The 19,516-nt window shown below is 45.7% G+C and overlaps 2 protein-coding genes across 3 annotated transcripts; both read right to left on the reverse strand.

Moving 5' to 3' along the window:
* Window positions 1-216: 216 nt before the first annotated feature.
* On the reverse strand, window positions 217-8,977 carry LOC135388213 (vesicle transport protein SFT2A-like). Its single transcript, XM_064617615.1, has 7 exons — window positions 8,712-8,977; window positions 6,760-6,846; window positions 5,868-5,950; window positions 5,722-5,803; window positions 1,626-1,661; window positions 917-1,005; window positions 217-836 (listed from the first exon to the last, which is right to left on the reverse strand). The coding sequence occupies exons 1-7, from the start codon at window positions 8,781-8,783 to the stop codon at window positions 797-799; spliced, it is 489 nt and encodes a 162-aa protein (XP_064473685.1). The 5' UTR covers window positions 8,784-8,977; the 3' UTR covers window positions 217-796.
* A 541-nt stretch (window positions 8,978-9,518) lies between these two features.
* LOC135388211 (importin subunit alpha-5-like) lies at window positions 9,519-19,315 on the reverse strand. Of its 2 annotated transcripts, none has more exons than XM_064617613.1 (10): window positions 19,192-19,315; window positions 18,779-18,838; window positions 16,166-16,294; window positions 15,426-15,607; window positions 13,108-13,280; window positions 12,967-13,049; window positions 12,133-12,256; window positions 11,206-11,474; window positions 10,701-11,141; window positions 9,519-9,757 (listed from the first exon to the last, which is right to left on the reverse strand). In XM_064617613.1, exons 2-10 carry the CDS (start codon window positions 18,830-18,832, stop codon window positions 9,668-9,670), a joined length of 1,545 nt encoding a protein of 514 aa, XP_064473683.1. In that variant the 5' UTR covers window positions 18,833-18,838; window positions 19,192-19,315; the 3' UTR covers window positions 9,519-9,667. The 2 variants fall into 2 exon arrangements, with proteins under 2 accessions (XP_064473683.1, XP_064473682.1); XM_064617612.1 differs by having other exon boundaries at window positions 15,426-15,613.
* Window positions 19,316-19,516: the final 201 nt, after the last annotated feature.

Below are 19,516 nucleotides of genomic sequence, written 5' to 3' on the forward strand. Positions count from 1 at the left end.
TTACTGGACTGGAAGAAAACCAGTAACCCGATAACATCCCAAAGCATCAATAGCACTGTTTTCAATTTTCAAAACTAGATTTTTTTTCCCTCCTCGGATCAGCTGATCTGGACAAAGTGCCCCTTGTAAAAAAAAAAAAAAAAAAGGTTCTGATGCACTTTGAGGCAATTCCATTTCAGAACAAGTCAAGTGGACAAAACAACAAGTAGTCAAAAGCACAAATATCTACAACATTTATTCCCTTTCGATCAAAAATAGACTTATGTTAAGAGCAACAAGGCAATGTACAGCCTCGCTTTATAAACATTAACAACACCGTTTATGGAACACACTAAGAGCGCCCCTCCAGGAGACACAGTATTCAACATTATTGCCCCTGATCCTGCTGGCAACACAACCAAGTCAAACTTTGCCTCCCGATTCAAAAGGAAATCGGCATGTAACATTCACCAACTCCCCCGCGCAAATCATCCCTTTGTAAGAAAATAGATACTGTGTGATTCTCCATCTGTAAAAGGAAACTTGCTTCTGTGCCCCCCCACCCCAGATCGGTAAGAATGAGTTGTCACACTAGATAGCTCTCATATCTGCCCACGTCCACGCCAGGGCGGACTGCGGGCAGTCGCGTATGACACGTTACACTGCTGAAACGTTCTCGACAGACACCACTGAGGAAGATCACTGGAGTGACGTGAACACCTTTTTACGGATGGCAACAGTAATAAATAAATACGGGGCGAAAGATATGTGAACTGTCAGGGCGAGACCTCAGAGGACCACCAAGAATGGACGGGCTTCAAGACAGGCACGATTGGAAGCACTTCTTTACGGCATCCCTTGGAAAGACGGAGAGGCAAAAAGCCGTAAGAATGTGCACGACACGTCTCGCACGGGGCAAACCTTACGGGAACCTTACCTGGCAAACGGGATGTAAGACAGGGAGTACCAGGTCATGGCCACAAACTGGATGATGCAGAACACAATTGTTAGCGCAGATTTCTTCCACTGTAAGAAAAGTGCACGGAGATGAGCCAATCGCAGGGACATGAACTATGCTCTAAAACAGAGACTGGTTCCTTGTGTTACACGATGACTTTAAAGGGACAGTTCGCTTCGCAAGAATCAAATCTGTAGCCCTTGTTCCCACGAATTGCTCATTTACGGATTTACCGAGTCCATGCTACACTTTTCACCGAGATGAGCAGCATAATTTAGTGCCAGAGTTATCAATCGTTAGAACCCAGATGTTTTGAAATTCCCGCGCGGAGAGACGTATCCGCGAAGTTAGTTTGACAACATTGTGACGACACTGTGTTGCTTCGGTTGTACCTGCCGCAAAATTTTTTTACGACCTGCTGCGGAGACTACGTGACGAGAGACCTGATTGCCGCTCCCTGACAGGGCAAGCCTGGTGCCGGCTCTCGCGACAAAATACGCAAGGCTCTTGCAATACATCGATTTCGAGGAACATGGGTTGCGGGAAAGTTGTCCGGTGTCACAAACTTCTCCCTATTCCTTTGTTTCCATTGTTCTCACTTCAACTCATTATTTTCTTTTAATTCATTGCAATTACACTGGGGAGCGAACTATCTCTTCAAAGGATGTTGCAGGAATGAAGAACATACCCAGAATGCAGCCATCAACGTCAGCACGAGGAACAACTTGAAATGAAGGAAGAAATAAAATAAAATTTAAGCACACGTGCAGAGGTTGAAGAGGAATGGAACAGGGGAAGGAAAAGAGGAGGTTGCAATACACACTTATGGGGCCACCGTTCTCCAGGAGAACGGTGGCGGATTTCCGCTGCTCTTCTACCTTACCTGTTGTACGTTATCACACTTAATTTTGAATGCGTGACAAGTATGTTACGGTATAGAGCTGAACACTTTTAGTAGACGTAATGGTAACAAACACCTCATCTGACCTGATAGTATAATCGAAACGAGAACAAAGAGTTATTGGGGGCGGAGCCCTCTCCGTTTGAGACATCTGCAAGGCTTTGGGCGTAGAATTAACTTTGGACTTTAAATTTAATTCAATCAATTTTATTTTACCAGCTACATTAACTACCAGGTAAATTAATGATTACTAGGGATGTGCCAACCGAGGCATTTCGAATGTGAATCCCAGTGTTCAAAATGGCGAATTGAATCTTTCGAATCCACCAACCACGTTTGTTCGTTTCTTTTTAAAATTGGCGCCTGTGGACTCTGCCGAAAGCCTGATTGGCCGGTGTATCTTTTCTTGTATGTTTGTTTACATTGCTCTGGACTGGCATTCAGGCAGGAACTCTTACATTACAAGTTTAAAAGTAGCACAGTTCTGCTTTGGATTGCTTCTTAGTTTTACGGGAACAATTGAGACTCGAGAATTTATGTATTTCCTGTAGTCGATGAACAACATGTCACATACATTACACTTAAGAAGAGCGAATTATATATGGGTACATTTTCTCCCGAAAGTGAACTATTATTGAATGTCGTTTTCATTAAACAAATATATCATATCCTGCTTCAAAATACTTTTCAGTAGAAGTGCTTTTTCCCCTGGCTTTTTAAACTCTTTTTTTTTGTCTTAAAGAAAGGATTCGAAAGATTCGTGGATGCGCAGAACATTCCCTGGATTCGGATTCGGATAATTCTGGATTCGTCCCATCACTAATGAACACCCATTTGAAGGGTGGGAAAAAAATTACAGCTCCGTGCCAAAACGAGGCAAGGCTTCATAGAGAACGTGCACACCTGATGAACTGTGGAAAGTTATTCATCGAGTATTCCTATGAATATTCCATGAGCATATACGACAGTCATATATTGCTTATACAGTTGAACCTCTCAGTAACGAACGTCGATTTAACGAAGAATTTGCGTCGCCCATACACGTCCCCATGGACTCCAATATATTTCTGCTTGATTTAACGAAATACATTCGTTTGCTCGCCTCTATTTAACGAAGTCTCTGAGCGACGAAAACATTCAACAAGTTGTTTTTCCCCCTTCACCACGAAGAAGAGGAGGAGGAGAAACCCTCCCATCACCGTTGTCCTCATGAGAGTTTCCGTTGGTTACTGTGGTTGTCACGTGCCGTAGGCACACTGTAAAAGGAGCGTGCAGATATGTGCGACCGCTGCTGTCGGTAAGTTTCGGTACGCCGACGCCGTTTCGAGACCTGTTTTCGCGCATTGTTGGCCTCTCGCAAAGTCTAATGTGCTTTTGTTGATGCAATGGCAGTAGATTGCGGTTTTGTGCCGTTTTTCACTTTTTTTTTTGGTCAGCGCCGCTGATGCCGACGGTAATAAAATAGGCGGTGGCGCCGCCACCAGTCAAAGTTCCATTGGCGCAAATGTCTTGCTTATGTGACATGTACCCATTTCTCATTTTTTTTCGGTATTCAACAGCGGTGTAGTCTCGTTCTTTCTAGAACTGTTCATCATGTGCGCAAGTGAACCAACGTCGATACGGGAGCGCGCAGAAGTACCAGGAGAAAGCAGTAGACCGGAGATACGAAAGTTACAAACGCTCCAAGCGATACTGTGCGTAAATTACGTATTACCTAGCGTTATCAGATGAATAAAGCTCGATATTTTGTGCTCTTCACATATTGATACCTGTTTTATGACTAGGGCCCGGATTTTTAGGCACTAACAGGTAGCACTCTTCGTTGGATAAATCGTTCTAAGCCAATCAACCTTCAGAACCGTATTGTTTTATCTTCCGATTGGAAGGAATGTCGATACATAAAACAGTGCCCCATTTCTCAGCTTATCAGGAGACAGAGCGATATCATCCGCGATGATGATTGGCATACTGGGTGCTATGCGTTCAAGAGCGGCCCCTGTTAGTGCCTAAATATACGGGCCCTATTTATGACAAATTCCGGTTTGTGGTACGATCGGCGGAGGTATTGGTGGCAGCCATTTTTGTTTCACTTGGCATGTTCCATTTAACAAATTGTTCTATTTAATGAAACAAAGAGCCAGCATTTACAAATTTGTTATATAGAGGTTCAGCAGTATTTACACTTTGGTTATGTTTAACAAACATGTTTTGTGTTTTTCTACATGTCTGCAAATGTTTGCGAAAGGTTCGACACACTCAACATATATGAATTTGGTGTCTTGCCGTAGCTGAGTGCGCCGGCGTTGCCTGTTGGCGAAGGCAAATGCCTCCTGCTCGTTCGCTTCACTGCGCCGACGTCTGCGGTGCAGGCGATACTGACCCTCCAGCGATATTACAATTATACTTGTAAACATAGCCAACAGATGGCACCACAGTTCTACAGAGAAGTCTCAAGCACTTAAACATCATTCCCGAGACAGCACCATAAAGAGGGGGCATGAAAATTCAAACCTAGACCTTCGGACGCACGGTGCGCCTGTACCCTCAAAAGGGTTAATTAGCATTTAAAATTAAGTTAATTAATAATGAAATCAACTACATCAACCTACACCAAACCACAACGTCAACAGAGTGCACAAAGTCTATTAAGGCTAAATCATCTGCCCCAGTCGTGTGAGCTGTTCTCAATGGATGGTGCCGCTAGTGGCAGAGTCACGTGACTCACTGGTTTCTGTTGGCAGACTGTACTATAACCAAAGTTTCCTAACGCCGGTCTCCATCAAAACACCGTCAGGACTTCTTGTACATCACGAATGACGGTTCGGGTGCCCAGGTGACATCAGATAACCTACTGCTTTATTGCTGCTGCTAGTAAACACCAAGTCATATTTATGTGTAAGTAACTTGTCTGGCAAAAATTAAACCAGAACCTCATGCTCTTTTCATTCTCGATACTATTTCTCAAAATTTATTGACATGCACACGGTGTATCATGGTGCATTACAACCCGCCTCATGTCTGTTGCTCAGAGGACTTTGTACAACCGCAGACACTGTATTTTTTTTAAAGTTTATTTAACCGCGCCTGCCAACAGCCATGGCCTAACTACACATATAAATATAAACAAACCGCACTTCACGAGGAGCTTCCGGAATGGTTTCACACTTCTTGCCCAACATCCTGACCCTCAGAACCCGCTTGTACGCGCTCAACGAAACCCTGAATAGCCTATGCGGCCAAAGACAAACGAGGACGGAGTACATCAGCGCTGAATAGCATCAGCATTTGACCACGCTCTCAATCTCCTTCTCCCGTTACGTGCACCCCGAACAGGAAGCTAGTCGTAGTGGCAGCACTATGCAGCCCCAGCTAGCAGACGATAAAATTCTTCTCTCTCCTTTTTTTTTTTTTTTGTCAAGGTGGCCACAAGGGTGTGAATGGCTACATGAAAAATGTTGCTTGAATTGTGATCCTTAAGAAAGGACAAACAGCTTAACAGTATTATCAAGCAGGCCGTTCACCACAGAAACATTCTGTTGAGCATTTTTGTGTTGTCTCCATAGAAATACATATATTAATTTGAAGAGAAACAAAAATGTGCATAAATTCAACCAAGTGCTGCAGAGAATTGGAAAAGGTGTGATTCCATGCAGGATATCTCATAGTATTATCTGCGCGACGTTTGATTCCGTATGTAGAGCCGTTTCAGAGATAACCTTGATAGCACGAGCCCCACAGACATTACATCGAGGTGGTTCCGCCTTATGTGTCAATTGTATAAATGACTTAAATTCTACAGCGAAAACTGGGCTAGATTCCCAGGATACACTCCCAAGGATACTTCCAAGGAAGAACAATGGAAGACTGATATAGAATAACTGACCAGCATAACACAGGTGGCAATCGCTCTTGTAGGCGCAAACATCTTCTTGATCTGATTGACGGGACCCATCAAGAAGAGTGTGCTGCAAGGCAAGACAATACAGGCAGGGGCATACAGGCATGCAGGGAATTGGCACACGTTCTCACCTGCCTATGGCAGTCAAGTTGCCGAACGTGTAGAACACTGCAAACATCTTAAGCCCTCCCGGGAAGGCTAAGAATATGGAACCCTTCAGAAATCAGAATTAAACCGTTAGAATTATGGTTAGCACGGTAGACATCAGAATTAGCATGTAACTTAACAACGAAAAACCCATAACGAACGAAAAAGTTACGAAACGAAATAAAAGTTAGGAAACAAAATGGTATCTCCACCTAACATGTAAGATGGAATTAGAATTAGAATTAACACATCCTGGAGACCACTTCTTGAAGAGAGTTCACACATTTTTATGTGGCTAATATGTAATGTGCAAACTGACAGCATGCACATAGCAATTTCATAAAGCTTGAATAATTTTGGTACGAGCACAATTTCAATTCGAGAGCAGCATTTCAGGCAATAACCAGGGTTAATCGGGTACAGGGATGTGACAGTAAATAGCTGTAGCCCATGAAAAACTGCATGGAGGTTACCATGCCGATCTGACAAAGTTATCATGTCGAAGGGTTATCACTTGTGCAGGCAACTCCATGCGCCCTGTCTGATGCACGCACAATCTGTTGCTCGTTCCAGCAACGGCAGGACGGCACAATTTATAGCCACATTACTTGATGTGTTAATAACCGCCCCCGTGAACATGTTTGGGCAGATTACGAAACTGCACATCAAACTTCGAAGATAAGACTGTTTGCTGATGACTGTGTAGTCTACAGGAAAATCTATGGTCACAATGATGTAGCCACGTTTGTGCTAACTTCTATGTGCATTATAACATAGCATATAAAACTCGCAACTGCACAGTCAAGCCAAGGGTGTGCACAAAAAAAAAAACAAAAAAAAAAACTGAGAAATCTGTATTTACATAGGCTCACTTACCAACAGAGAAAGGACGAAACCGAGGACAAAGCAGATGGCAAAACCCTTTACTCGGGTGGACCAACTAAGCGATGAGTTGTCGATAATCTGGAAGACCAAACACTGCTGTCAGTACCTCTAAATTCCAGAGAGCTTGCAGAATAGGGATGTATGGCATTATTTGACATAACAGTGGCTGTAAAATACTAAAAGCGATAAAATCCCAGTGCAGGGGACACGGACAGACAAAACACAGACGAAGCACTGACTGACAAACACCTTTAATGGCAGAATCAATGCTTAAGTACACCAACTGCACCCCACCGACCCCTAGTTATGTACTTATGCGTTGTCTCTGCCATTAAAGGTGTTTGTCAGTCAGTGCTTCGTCTGTCCGTGTCCCCTGCACTGGGGTTTTATCACTTTTAGAATCTACCACCAAACAGCCCGGTTTTTATCGCTTTTTAACCTGTAAAACACCGTAGACTGAGAATACCATGGAAGACAAATGCTTACCGCAGCCAACTGTGTTCAATGGAAATGTTACAAACAGTCATGCAGGGTTACAGCACAGGTTTCAAACACAGCGCACAGAAGTAACAGCTGCAACTATACCGTTCTGCGTTGAGCCAGAGCAATAAAAACTGGTAGTTGTATAAAGTGTGGTAGATGGGTATTATTACATAGTATCAGATGAGAGTTAGTATGACTGCACAGACGATGTCACTCTCCTTACATACTCTTGCATAACCATGACCATGTGCACTGACTGTCTGGCATAGAATTTCATAGTGTACAGCAACACACCATATGTCAGTAATGTCCACTGCAAAGTTATCAACCAAGTTATGCCAACCTGAAGGCACAACCACTATCTCATGATTAGAGCCCGGTATTTTAGGGATTTGCCTAAAAATGCCTATGAACGCCTAAATGCGACATTTTTAGGGTTGCTTGCCTTTTTTATCGACTCTATTGAATTGTAGCCTTTTTGAGCATTTCTTAGATGTCATAATGGCCTTTTTTTAGAGGTGCAAGTGCGAGTGCATCTTTCAGTCTCATGCTGACTGCTGCATTTTGGTTTTCGTTTCTGCGTTTTGCACCTTTTGTACCAGATTAGCATGCCTATCTTTGTATTTTATTGCATATTTTGCTGTTTTTGAGGGCATAATTGCCAGCTATTTCCATCGTTTTTAGTGCCTAAATTTCCAGGCCCTACTCATGATGTCGACAACATGTCAGGCAGCAGAGCATATATTGTTTTCTGCTCCAGACCCTTTTCTTCTTTTTTCTATCAGCTTTATTCGTTCTTTCATGCTGGGACTACGGTTTATGCAAACTACAGCCACTACAGCTGTCAACACATAGACTGTTTGAAAGGGACACAAACTGTTCTCGTGAAACATTAATCCATGTTGCGGACGATAAGAGGCAAATATGTGGGAATATCATAAAAAGTAAGAAATAAAAAGGCCGGTCCACGTTTGACAAGCTCGTCTCGTCAGACACGTCGCACGCAAAAACTGTTTACACGTGTAAAGATGGGACGTTTAAAGCACACGGACGAAAATATTGAGAAGCATGTGAAACATGGTCCACGACTATTCCGCATTGTGATTAACAACATATTGTAAGGCGTTACGGACAAGAGTTGGGATGAGCTAATAACAAAAGTCACGGCAGACAAGATCCGTCACATCGGAATGGACGTGAAATCATGCGGTCGTTCTTCCTTGTTGATTTCCCCGAGTACTGTCGCCAGTTTCCCACCGGTGAGGCAACTTTATTCCGAAGCCATATTCTCGCACGACAGCAGCACACTTCGACCACCGGTTTGGCGAAGTGGAGGAAGCCTCTTGTAGTTCCTACTAAGTAGGCCGCAAATTCAACAGGTGGAATGAAACGTGTACAGCCCCTCCGCTCGCGACAAGAAACCTGGAAACGACGCTTTTAAAAAAAGGCACTTCACTCACTTGGGTAACGATTCCCTGTTCCTCATCTCCGCCCCGTTCCTCGCCGCTTAGAGCTCGCTTCAGTTTATCCATCGGTATTTCGTTCGTGTTCGGAGAGTTCGAGTGTGCCAAGAATCTACTAACAGCCGCTACAAACTCATTTTCTTACGCTACACAAATAGAAACATGAAACTGACATAGGCAGCGAAACGACTTCAACAAAAACCCAAAAGCTTGCCGTGCGAACTATCTAAAGTGAAGACGTAGGATAGTTGGTGTAGGCGGCGCCACTAGTCAGTACGTTGCTCTTCTCTACCTGTATCTGTATCGCCGATTCCGCCTGGAGGCTGGAACACGGTGGGCTGGGGCTGGAACCTCTCCACGGTATCTATGGTGAGCTAGACGGTATCCATTTGCAGAAAGAACAAAAGGTATAAAAGACGTGGCTAATCCACGCTAAGAGTATCAAGCAAGAGGCTAAATTTGGCGTTTTTTCCCCATGCCACTTTCTAGAACTGCACCTACCGCACGCTTTGCGGGTCTTTATGGGGTTTACCGTTTTATCTGTTATGCTCAAAGGCAAAAGGCACAGACTTATGCCTCCGACCCAATGAGACCCAAGCTATAGCAGCACCACTTACACACAAAAAATATGCTAGAAGATTACTGCTCTCATACAGAGACCTTTCATCACAAAAATCAGGTAGTATATCACTATAAAGCAATAAAATTCACTTTCGCCCTTTCCCATAGGACTGCAACAACAGTGGTAGTAGGTCAACCATGTTTGTGAGACTACCCACGAAATAACACTGTCAAGGCACCACGTCACAAAAACCTCGGAAGCTGCTTTATTACAAGGTATAAAACGGAGTGAATATACAAATTAAAAAGTCCTGTACAAATTTTACAACATATGTATATTTTTTGTACACTGTCTGTGCACCCACAAGGAGACTAAATCTGGTTCTTTTTGTTTAAAACGAAAAGCCTTGTTCAGGAGCAGGTGCAGAAAAGGTGTAAGAGTCCCCTTGTGCCTCTGGAGCAACAGCATAGTCTTGGTCACCCTGAAAGAGAACACACTCATTAGAGCTACAAGGACTATCTCTGTGCTCAAGACCAGACTTTCCCCAAAACCGCTAGCGCTTTATCCAGGGTTGTAGTGCAGGTTATTGCAAAAGAGTTTTCTGGTGGTGTTACGTTGTAACAGAGCTTTATACACGATTGCCAACGTGTGTCTGAAGCTGTAAGAGTTCCTACTGTTCCCTGCAGATGCTAGTCACCGTCAACTGCATTGCAGCACAAGTCTCAGTAGTCATAATTCGGAGTAGGTATACAGTAGTAGACAGATTTTGCAGACTCAACGGTGACCAGAAAAAAGTCAATAACACAGCAGTCCGAAAAACCAGACTATCACTAAATTCAATATTTTGCCACAGCTGCACCAAAGGAACATCCAATTAGGGACCAGATGCAACGGTGCACAAGTATCATGATGACCGCTTACATTTGCAAAAGAGTTGTAGGTTCGCCGCACATACAGTTTCCGGCCTTTAATTCAGACTTCAAATACTATTTTGGCTTCATCAAAGTCCCCACAGAGCAAATGCATTTTCACTTAAAAAAAACTCTGACCACTTTGAGGAGTCTGCGCTCGATAATTCGTACATATTTTAGCCCCACCTCATCTACTTTTTTGGACAAATTGTGACATAGAACTTCCAAGCCAGCCAGTCATTCCACACTGTCCCAGCGTGCAGTGTCCGCGGGAGACTAAGCACATGAGTGTGCAAAGTTGTCTTATGTGACCTGCTGCGCGAGAAGCTAAGGTGGTAAAATGTCGGCATCTACATCAAGTCTGAATCCAGGACAACGCTGGAAGCAGATTTTTGTTATTGCATACTAATTCGGACTGCTCGCCCTAACTTGTCTGAACTAACGGTCTGCGACCGTATTTGACAATCACACCACAAGACCAGGGCTGTCTGTTGGCAGTGCGGCAACCCTTACCAGGTCATCCCCAAAGTACTGTTCGATGATACCCAAGGCAACGTTGTACACCTCCACGTTTTCGTGCCTCTGGAGGGCCTCCACTTTGTCCAGACCCCCTGCCTCTTCCACCATGAGGCAGATCTTGTCCCGCTGACCCAGCTTGTCACCCGCTGCAAGAATGTTGCGGATGGCATCCAGGGCCACCAGGAGGGTCTTGGCCTCTGGGATAGAGAGCATCTGGCACACAGGGCCCAGTACCCCAGCCTGCACAAGGTACACTATCTGCTCCAGGGTGCCCCCCGAGGTCAGGTTGGTCACGGCCCACACAGCCTCCTTCTGGCCCTTGTAGTCGCCGGAGGCCAGCACCTCGATGATGGGCTCCACGAGGCCGCTGTCAATCACCGCCTGGATCTGAGACTCGTTGCCTGCTGTGATGTTTGAGATGGCCCAAGCAGCTTCCTGCACAGAAAGAGGTAAATGTACTGCACGTGGATGGTATTTGCCCTTCCGCTCAACAACGCACCTTCTGCACATTGGCCTTCGTATGCCGCAGGAGCTTGCGGAAACAGGGGAGTGCCCCTGCGTCGATGACGGTCTGCGTCTGCGCGTCGCTTCCGGTGACAATGTTGCCCACAGCGCGCAGCGCGGGAGTCAGGACCGAAACGGAATTCTGGTCCAGGAGCTCCGCCAAGCGAGGAACCACCCCGGCACCCACTACGGCCTCGATCTTCTCGTTGGAGCCGTCCGTCAGGTACGACAGGGCCCAGCACGCGTCTGCCACTACCTCTTTATCTGTGTGGAAGGAACAGCTAAAATCAGTCGCAGAAACTAAAGCCTATGTTACAGAAAGCTCTTTGGAAAGGAGGCTACCGTTATTTGGATTTCACGCAATTTCCCCCGCATTCCTTTTAGCTTGAGCAACCCCACAACACATTATGCTGGCTCTCGTATGACAACTGTTTTTCACTTAGTTATGCATAGAGCCTGAATTTTTCGGGAAATATTTGTTTCTAAATTCGGGGGGTAAAAATCTGCTAAATAAACATGTGCACTAAATTCATGCGAATTCGGGTGAAAAAACTTCAATTACGCTAAAATCGGGGAGAAATCAGGCACAGTTATTCAAACCAACTGTAGCGGTTTGGTACAAACGGTGTTGTAACTGCATTTTTCTGCCAAACAAGTAAGTTGGTGCATTCCAACAGACATCCCAGAGAGGGCAATTCGCCAGGTAAAAATCGGGTTTCACCCTAAAGAGGCAACCTTCAATTCGGGGGTGCAAATTCGGGGAAGAATCGGGTAAAACCCTAAAACTTCAGGCCCTAGTTATGCAGCGCAGAAATGGGGGAGCAGCTTGTTGCTTTATGTGCAAAGAGCTTTGCGTTCCACAGTTAACCCTTGGTAATGCCAATTTTTTCCACCTTTTGGCATGAGACAGCATTCCGTGTACCTGTGTGGTAAATGAGCTGTGCCAGGGTGGGCAGGCACTCGCGGACAGCCTCAAAAGGAGGAGGGGGGTTCTTGTTGCGGCAGAGGTTGGACACTGTCCACGTCACGTTTCGCAGGAAGGGGGCCTGAAAGCGAGAAGTCGTATCAGGTCAAACGGATGATTATCGAACGACACACTGGCTATGCCAAGGACCAAAGCTAGTATTATCCCAAGCTTCGAGGTAACAACTGATCACTGCGGTACGATCCCAAACCCCGCGGGAGAGTTAACGTGTATTCCCGCCAGCAACACCTGCATATAGAATTTTAGTGCAAGAAAAAATCTGCTCACTGGGCAGACATTCTGATGCATCATGCTTAGACCCTGAAGTTTTCGTGTTTATATTTTTCCAAATTAGGGGGGTAGAGATTGGGTCAATGAATTGATGTCGAAAATTCACGCAAATTCGGGCAGGAAAATTACCATCGGACTAAGTTCGGGGAGAAATCTGGCAATAAACGTTCACTGTACCGTTTATCCAGAGTGCCAGAAGTAAGGGGCAGTCGCATATTTTGTGAGAAACTAGTATGTCGATGCCTTGAGGTGCCTAGCCTAGGTGCAGTTTTGCAGGTAGAAATCGGATTTAACCCTAGATAGGTGAACCTCAATTCAGGGAAAAATTGGGTTTAGCCCTAAAACATCAGGGTCTAATTATGCTGAGAACTCTCAAATGCGATCACCGTCATGCACATCTTCACCAGGATCACTGCTACCAAAGCAACTACAGGGGAAGCCAGAGGCATGGGTACCCCCAGCTTTCACCGCCTCGCACAGCTACCAATGAATACATCTCACCGGCGTATCTGGCTTGATGAGGTTGAGCAGAGGCTTGACGATTCCCAGGCCGATCACCATGTCACGGAGGGCAGGACCATCGCCTGGAAAGGAAACGTTCCTTCACCACGTCCACCTACATGACCACACCATCCAACTTACCAGCAATGTTGCCCAGTGCCCAGACTGCCTGCTCGCAGACCGTTGGGTGTGGAGAGCTCAGCAGGCGGATGAAGAGGGGGACTGCTCCCACCCGCACTACCGCATCAGTCTGCTCCGCCGTCCCCGACGAGATGTTGGTCAGGGCCCAGGCAGCTTCAAACTGGAGAGAGGGACTGACACAGACGAGTATCTTAGGGATCTCTCCTAGCATGGCCTTGCTCGAATCAAAGATGGACATGTGATGAAGAATGTAGCAAAGACTAGAGGACAAACTGCTTTTGTTGCAGAAGTATGCAAAGTACGAGCTTGTTGAAAGTCCTTCGAGAGTAACTACTTCCTTGTACAGCCGTGTCTTACTACAGCTTAAAGTGACAGTCCATTCAAGAGCTAAACAAATGCTGTCACATGCTTTATGATTAGGGCCCCCCCCCCCCACCATGTTTTACGGTAAAACCGAACAATGAACTGGTAAAGTGCCAATTTAGCGCCCAATACCGGCACTGAAGAATTCTAAGCATCGGACACTCAGTACAGTTCTTCCGCGTCTCATCTTCATCTAAAATGCGAAAAGCGCTTGCTATTTTCCACCCGAAAATTTGCTTTCCCACCCAACATCACCTGATTTTACCATGTTTTACAGCTCCTGAAATAAAACCTGATTTTCACACCCCCCCCCCCCCCCCCGAAGTTCTCAGAAAACTTGCAACCTGAAAACACAGGGCCCTATTTATGATGCTTCAACTCTGAAAAATATTTCAAATCACAGCCAATTATTAACAATTGAAATTTATGCTCTTTTGGTGCCACAGCACCACCGTATCCAACTCCCAGTTTCTGTTCAGCAAGGCACCCTATTCTAGACAAATTTGGCAATTAGGTATGTTTTACCACATCTAAAAAAAACTGAAGTTTAAAATCACTGTTGCACACCGTTGTGGAGTCTGCCGAGTCACTGTAGCTCACGCTTGTCTCATCGTGAAACCGAAGCCCAACGCGAACATGTCACCCATGATGGGAAGTACAGTAAAACCTCGTTAGAACGAAACGCGATATAACGAAATTCGCGATAGAGCGAAATAATTTGAATTCCCCGGCAGAGGGCCATAGAGATCAATGTATTTTAACTTCCGCTACAACGGAACACTTTTTATCCGCCGCCTCGATACAGCGAAAGAACGAGATAAGCTTTATGACCCCAAAGCCGACTTTAGGGTCATGAAAACAAAGGGCGCAAGGAGCGTCCTGTTCCCGCGGTGGATGGCACGCGCGATTAGGGTCGGGAGGAATCTGGTGCCTACAAAAGGAAGTCTGAGTCATTGAAAGGTTAGGGATTTTCTTCCGAGGCATCTCCTTTTCGCGCTTGTTGTGAACTGTCCAGTTGCAGCTAGAGCCACTCTAGTTGCATCCAAGTAAAAAGAGCACGAGACGCAAGGCGCCATCGCGCGCGTGGGAAGCGCTTCGTTTGCGTGGCGGCGGAAGGGACGAAATCAGCCTAGATGATTTTCTTGACGGGGACAAACATGCCGTAGCAACGGGAGCCTTACGGAAAACGCACTGTCATAGATGTAGAAAGTTTGCGGGAGGTCGCAACACGATATGGAAAAAGCTGCGGCGTCTTCGGCGGCGTACGAACAATGTGTGACACCGCGTCTTCTAGGCACGACGCAGACGCGTATAACCGGCTATTTCACGCAAGAATAAAATACCGTAGGTGCACTTTGGCGCTGTATTTGTAGTTGTTGTCATTTTTCACGAAAAACTTTTCCGCATCGTAGCGGGAGTTATCGACGCTTATGTAAAGCGCGCGCCCTCGCAAAGGTCGCGATCCGTGACCTTCAATTCGGTACAACGAAATGTTCGATACAACGAAAGAAATTGCAGTCCCCGTGGGTTTCGTTATATCGAGGTTTGACTGTAATTGTATTGAGGCTCGAACATACAAAGGGACAAGCAACAATTCACGTTCCTTAGTTATCCCCGGAACCAGTGCTCTTCTGGATGGAACATTCGACATCAGCACAAGAATTTCAAATACGCACTACCCTACTCTCAAAATTAACTGACACCTGCAGACTGTCCCTTTAAGCGAGAAAAAAACAAAAAAAAAACAAAGAAAAACAAGAAAAGTAGGCAAGTATCACCGCACGATCCGACCAAACGAGTCAGTCCTCCAGTCTCCGCACATGTCTCAACACAGCCCACTTCATAAACAATATGTTGTCGGCACTGTCTCTCCGAATGTGAACAGCAGTGAATAGAGATTATAATCATCAGCAGGCAAGAGAGAGGTGCACCAAGAAAAGTCCCCAAGCGCATACCAGTCGTCCCGAGACAGGAACTGCACCAGGACGGGGACCACACCAGCTTCTATCATGGCGTCGATGGGCGGGTGTCGCTCCCGCGAGAGGACCTTGCGCACCGCCTGGGTCGCCTCCAGCTGCACGGCCGGATCTGTACTGACCAGACCAGAGATCATGTCCTCCAGGGGCATCTGGGCAGCCTGTTGCTGCAAGGGAACACCCCACTTTGAAACATCTACGTTTGGACACGTGACCTACTTGATTTTTAAAGCGACCATGTCATACGGACCCCTTCCCAGCGCCGCATTTGGGGCTAGCGGTGGCGCTACTCATCGGCCCTGGTTATTACTTCCTTAATTTCTACAGTGCTCTGTACTTTAGCTTACCTTAGTATTTTTGTACTGATGATGATGATGATGATTGCAGTTTTTATGGCGCATGAGCAACTAGACTAATATTTTTGTACTACATGCGGTAGATATCCCATGGAAGATCTTTCATTCTAAAGTTGAATATAATCATCCTTCCACGCGTTTTCATAAGAATTGTTGCTGTCGTCTGCTACGGTAATCGCGTATCCGCTTATGCGCGTTCAAAATTAAAATTTCCATCGTCCGATCCAGAGTTGGATTTCGTGGGCTGATAAGTAGCTCCCCTAGTGGATCGTCCCCACACGGGCTTCTCATTGGGTTCGACGATTATGACATGGTCGCTATAGTCTAGGTCAAGGTCTGGATACATGACGGAAAGAACCGCACCTTGTTCTGTTCTTGCAGGGGGCTGACCGGGTCCTCGGAAATGCTCACGTTGCGCCTCTTGAGGATCTGGTCATCCTTCCTCTGCTTGCGAAGCTCTATGCTGACTTCTGTGCGCCGTCGACGCATTTCCTGCGCGGACAACAATGGCTGTGAGCAAAGCGTCGTACCGAACCAAGAACCAGAATTAACTTGTTAGCTAGAACTGAACCGGAACTACCACCACCACCTTGGTGCTGAACTGGAACCAAACCGATCTGAAACCTTTGATTACCGGTTCGTGTTGGTGTGTGCCATCTGTTATCTATCCCATCGTCTGGTGGCGACACCCGTTTTATGTGACATAATACTCGAGATGTGGCAGACCATTCAGTAGCACGGGACATACACAAGGCCAAGGGTGAAGAAAGTTGTGCTCTCGCTGCATAATAAGAATTTTCGGTAGCTCTGTGCGCTGTGGTTAATGTTCAATTAAAATGTAAATATCTGAATCATTGAAAAAAGTAAATTTTCAGAAGGTCGTTATTAAGGTGCGGATCGCTGTATGTTTGGTACTACTAAAAAGGGGTCACGTACTGGGCTCCTAAAGGAAATCTGGGAATTTAAAATCTGGAAATGGAACGTAGAGTTGCCTTCACACCAGCACAAAAGGAACTGTGGTTGTCAGCCCAGTTATTAGTGATTTATGAGCAGAATAACCTGCAATGCAAGTTCCCTCCCCCAGAAGGCCAGCAATGCAGGGCACTCTCTCATTGGTCTCCCTGCAAACAGTTTGTACAATCATTGCGGGAGATCGTCTGAGGAGAGCAATCCTGGGCCCTTCCACATCGTTACTCCTGTTCCTTTTGCGTTGGTAACAAGGTAACAGGAACTTTCATTCCACGAGAAGAAATTCGTGCACTTCAGTGCCCCTATAATAAGGCGGTGCCAGCAACCTTTCCATTCGCAATGTACTGTACCTATTCAGCATGTCTGTGGCTAATTTGCCACAACCTATACTAGGGCCTTGTGTTTTTGGGAAAATGGGGGGAATCTGGTTTTATTTCAGGAGCCGTAATATAGGGTCAAATCGGGTAAAAGTGTATTTTCAGATTTAAAAAAAAAAAGGGCACTTCTCTGACAAGATGCTCAACAGATGTGCCGAGTGTCCAATGCTTAAGGCAGCATTCAGATGGGGCAGCTATTTGAGAGTTTAGACTTCCTGGCAGTCGGAAGACAAGAGGCAATTTCCAGCAACTCGAGTTGCTCGGAATTGCTCCGCCGACTGCAAAACACAAGAAGTTGCTCGTGCACCGGCCAAACAGCGAGGGGAGCATTACCACATGACTCCCGATGGAGCGATGTAATTTCGTTCGTGGGTCCAAATCCTGCAGGTGCGGCTGAGACATGATTTTTTTAAACTAACATCGCACAAACATGTCAATAGCCATATTTTTAAAGATTATGATCTCTTGGCATAATAAACTGACTAAAACTGGATAAACAGCAGCTAAAGAAAAAGACCACCTATTAAGACTCGAACCCAGATTCTCAAGGATGCTTGTGGGTGGAGCTACCGAGTTCCTACATGTGAACGCTGTCTCCAAGATGTCGGTTCCAGTTGCTGGAAAAAGTTGCCTCGTGCGAACACTGCCTTACACACTTTAGTACCTGTATGTGTGGCTGAATTGTGAATCGCTGAATGAAGCTTTGAGGGTATAAAATAAATTGGCACTATGCCAAGCTTATTTTCGGGTTTTACCTTACATCACAAGGCCCTACCAATACAAGTGATGCTCCAAGAAGACACCGCGAGCAGCTGAGGGAGTAGAGTGTGGATGATGGGTGGGGGCTATCTATGAATATAAGAGCAAACAAGCTAGCTGGTACAAGTTACATGGGAACTAGACATTGAAAAGCAGACAATTTGAGCAGCATGTCTCCAACTTACTACGTGCTGGGAAAAATATGCTGGAGATCCATATCAGCCCGCTAGCTCCATGTATGTGAAATCCATCAAAATTTTGAGCCAGGCTGGGGTACTGAGAAAATTCCGTGGCTCCACTGTTTAGGTTCGCTCTGTTCATGATACTTGCGCTAATATTGCAAGCACCGACAGCAAGTGCCTTTTGCTTGTACCAGTAAGTGTGACAACATGTGCTACCCTTGCGATTGAAAGAGCTCAACAAATGACTAAAAAGGCACTTTGCTTCGATGCGGTAGTCTTGCTACTGAGGAAGGTTTTATGGGAACTCATTTCCACCATTTTGCTAGTCCTTTGCTCGGTCAATCTCAGGGAGATTCGAGGTGCGGTAACCCAAGGAACAAGGAACTCGCGGGCCATGCCAGTTGTATTTGCATACGAACAAGAAAACAGACGTCACGGATGAGCATTGACACGACAATTATACCCACGCCACAGCGCCAACGAGATTGCGCAATATTAACCCCACTTGTGAACGAAGCGGCAACCAAATTCGGGGCAGTCCTCTCGTAGGTCCTACAAGGTAAATGCGCGCAACTATGGCGAAATAAACGCAGAACTATGAAAAGGCCAGGTAACGTTGGCGGGAAAAACGTTACGACGTTGCTAGCTGGTATGCGCATCCGTGTACAACAGCATAGTACGGAACACACCTCTTGGTCCTTCCCTTTGTTTTTGAAAGTGTTGATCCGGCTTGGCGTTGGCATCGTGATCTGAAACGAAGGAGGAGGCGTAAGCACATCGTTATTTGGACTCTTTAAATGCAACTGGTGTTACACAATGTTTGAGCCGTCTGGACAAGTGTTCTTTCACAGGGTGTGACCGTTATGTCAGGCACGAAAACAGCGTGCCCTCTCGAGTAAAATCTGCATTGCAACCAATGTCACGGAAACAACGAACAACTACGGCAGACCGGTAACCGCTATGGGCATTTTTGTACAGTACAATAATGGAACACGTTGTGGCTGTTAGGCTTAGTCGATACGGCGAGAAAATGTAGCAACCGTCGGCTGTTTGGCATGGGAACTCAAAGTTTCCTTATCCAGAAACTGTGAAGTGATCTTACCTGCTAGAGTAGCTTCAGATATTAAGAGAATTGATGGTGCACACAGTGATATCAAAATAAACGCCCTCGACCTCGTGAACAACGCTCGGCAGAGACGAAGCACCTTTTGACTCGTTTGAGTTGTTCAAACGGCTGACGCAGCCAACAGAGTGTCACAGTCCTGTTTTCCGATTGGTCCGGAAGAATGCCCATATTCAAAATTTCGTTTTGTGCCATCCTCATTGGTCGAAAGTATGGAGAGTCGTTAACCGTCACCGTATTTATTTTATTCTACAAAAATGGCAGAAAAAATCGTCTACAAATATGTGTCTGCTGTTTGAATAAG

The sequence above is a fragment of the Ornithodoros turicata genome, chromosome 3, assembly GCF_037126465.1.
Source record: "Ornithodoros turicata isolate Travis chromosome 3, ASM3712646v1, whole genome shotgun sequence".
NCBI classification, from domain to species: Eukaryota; Metazoa; Arthropoda; class Arachnida; order Ixodida; family Argasidae; genus Ornithodoros; species Ornithodoros turicata.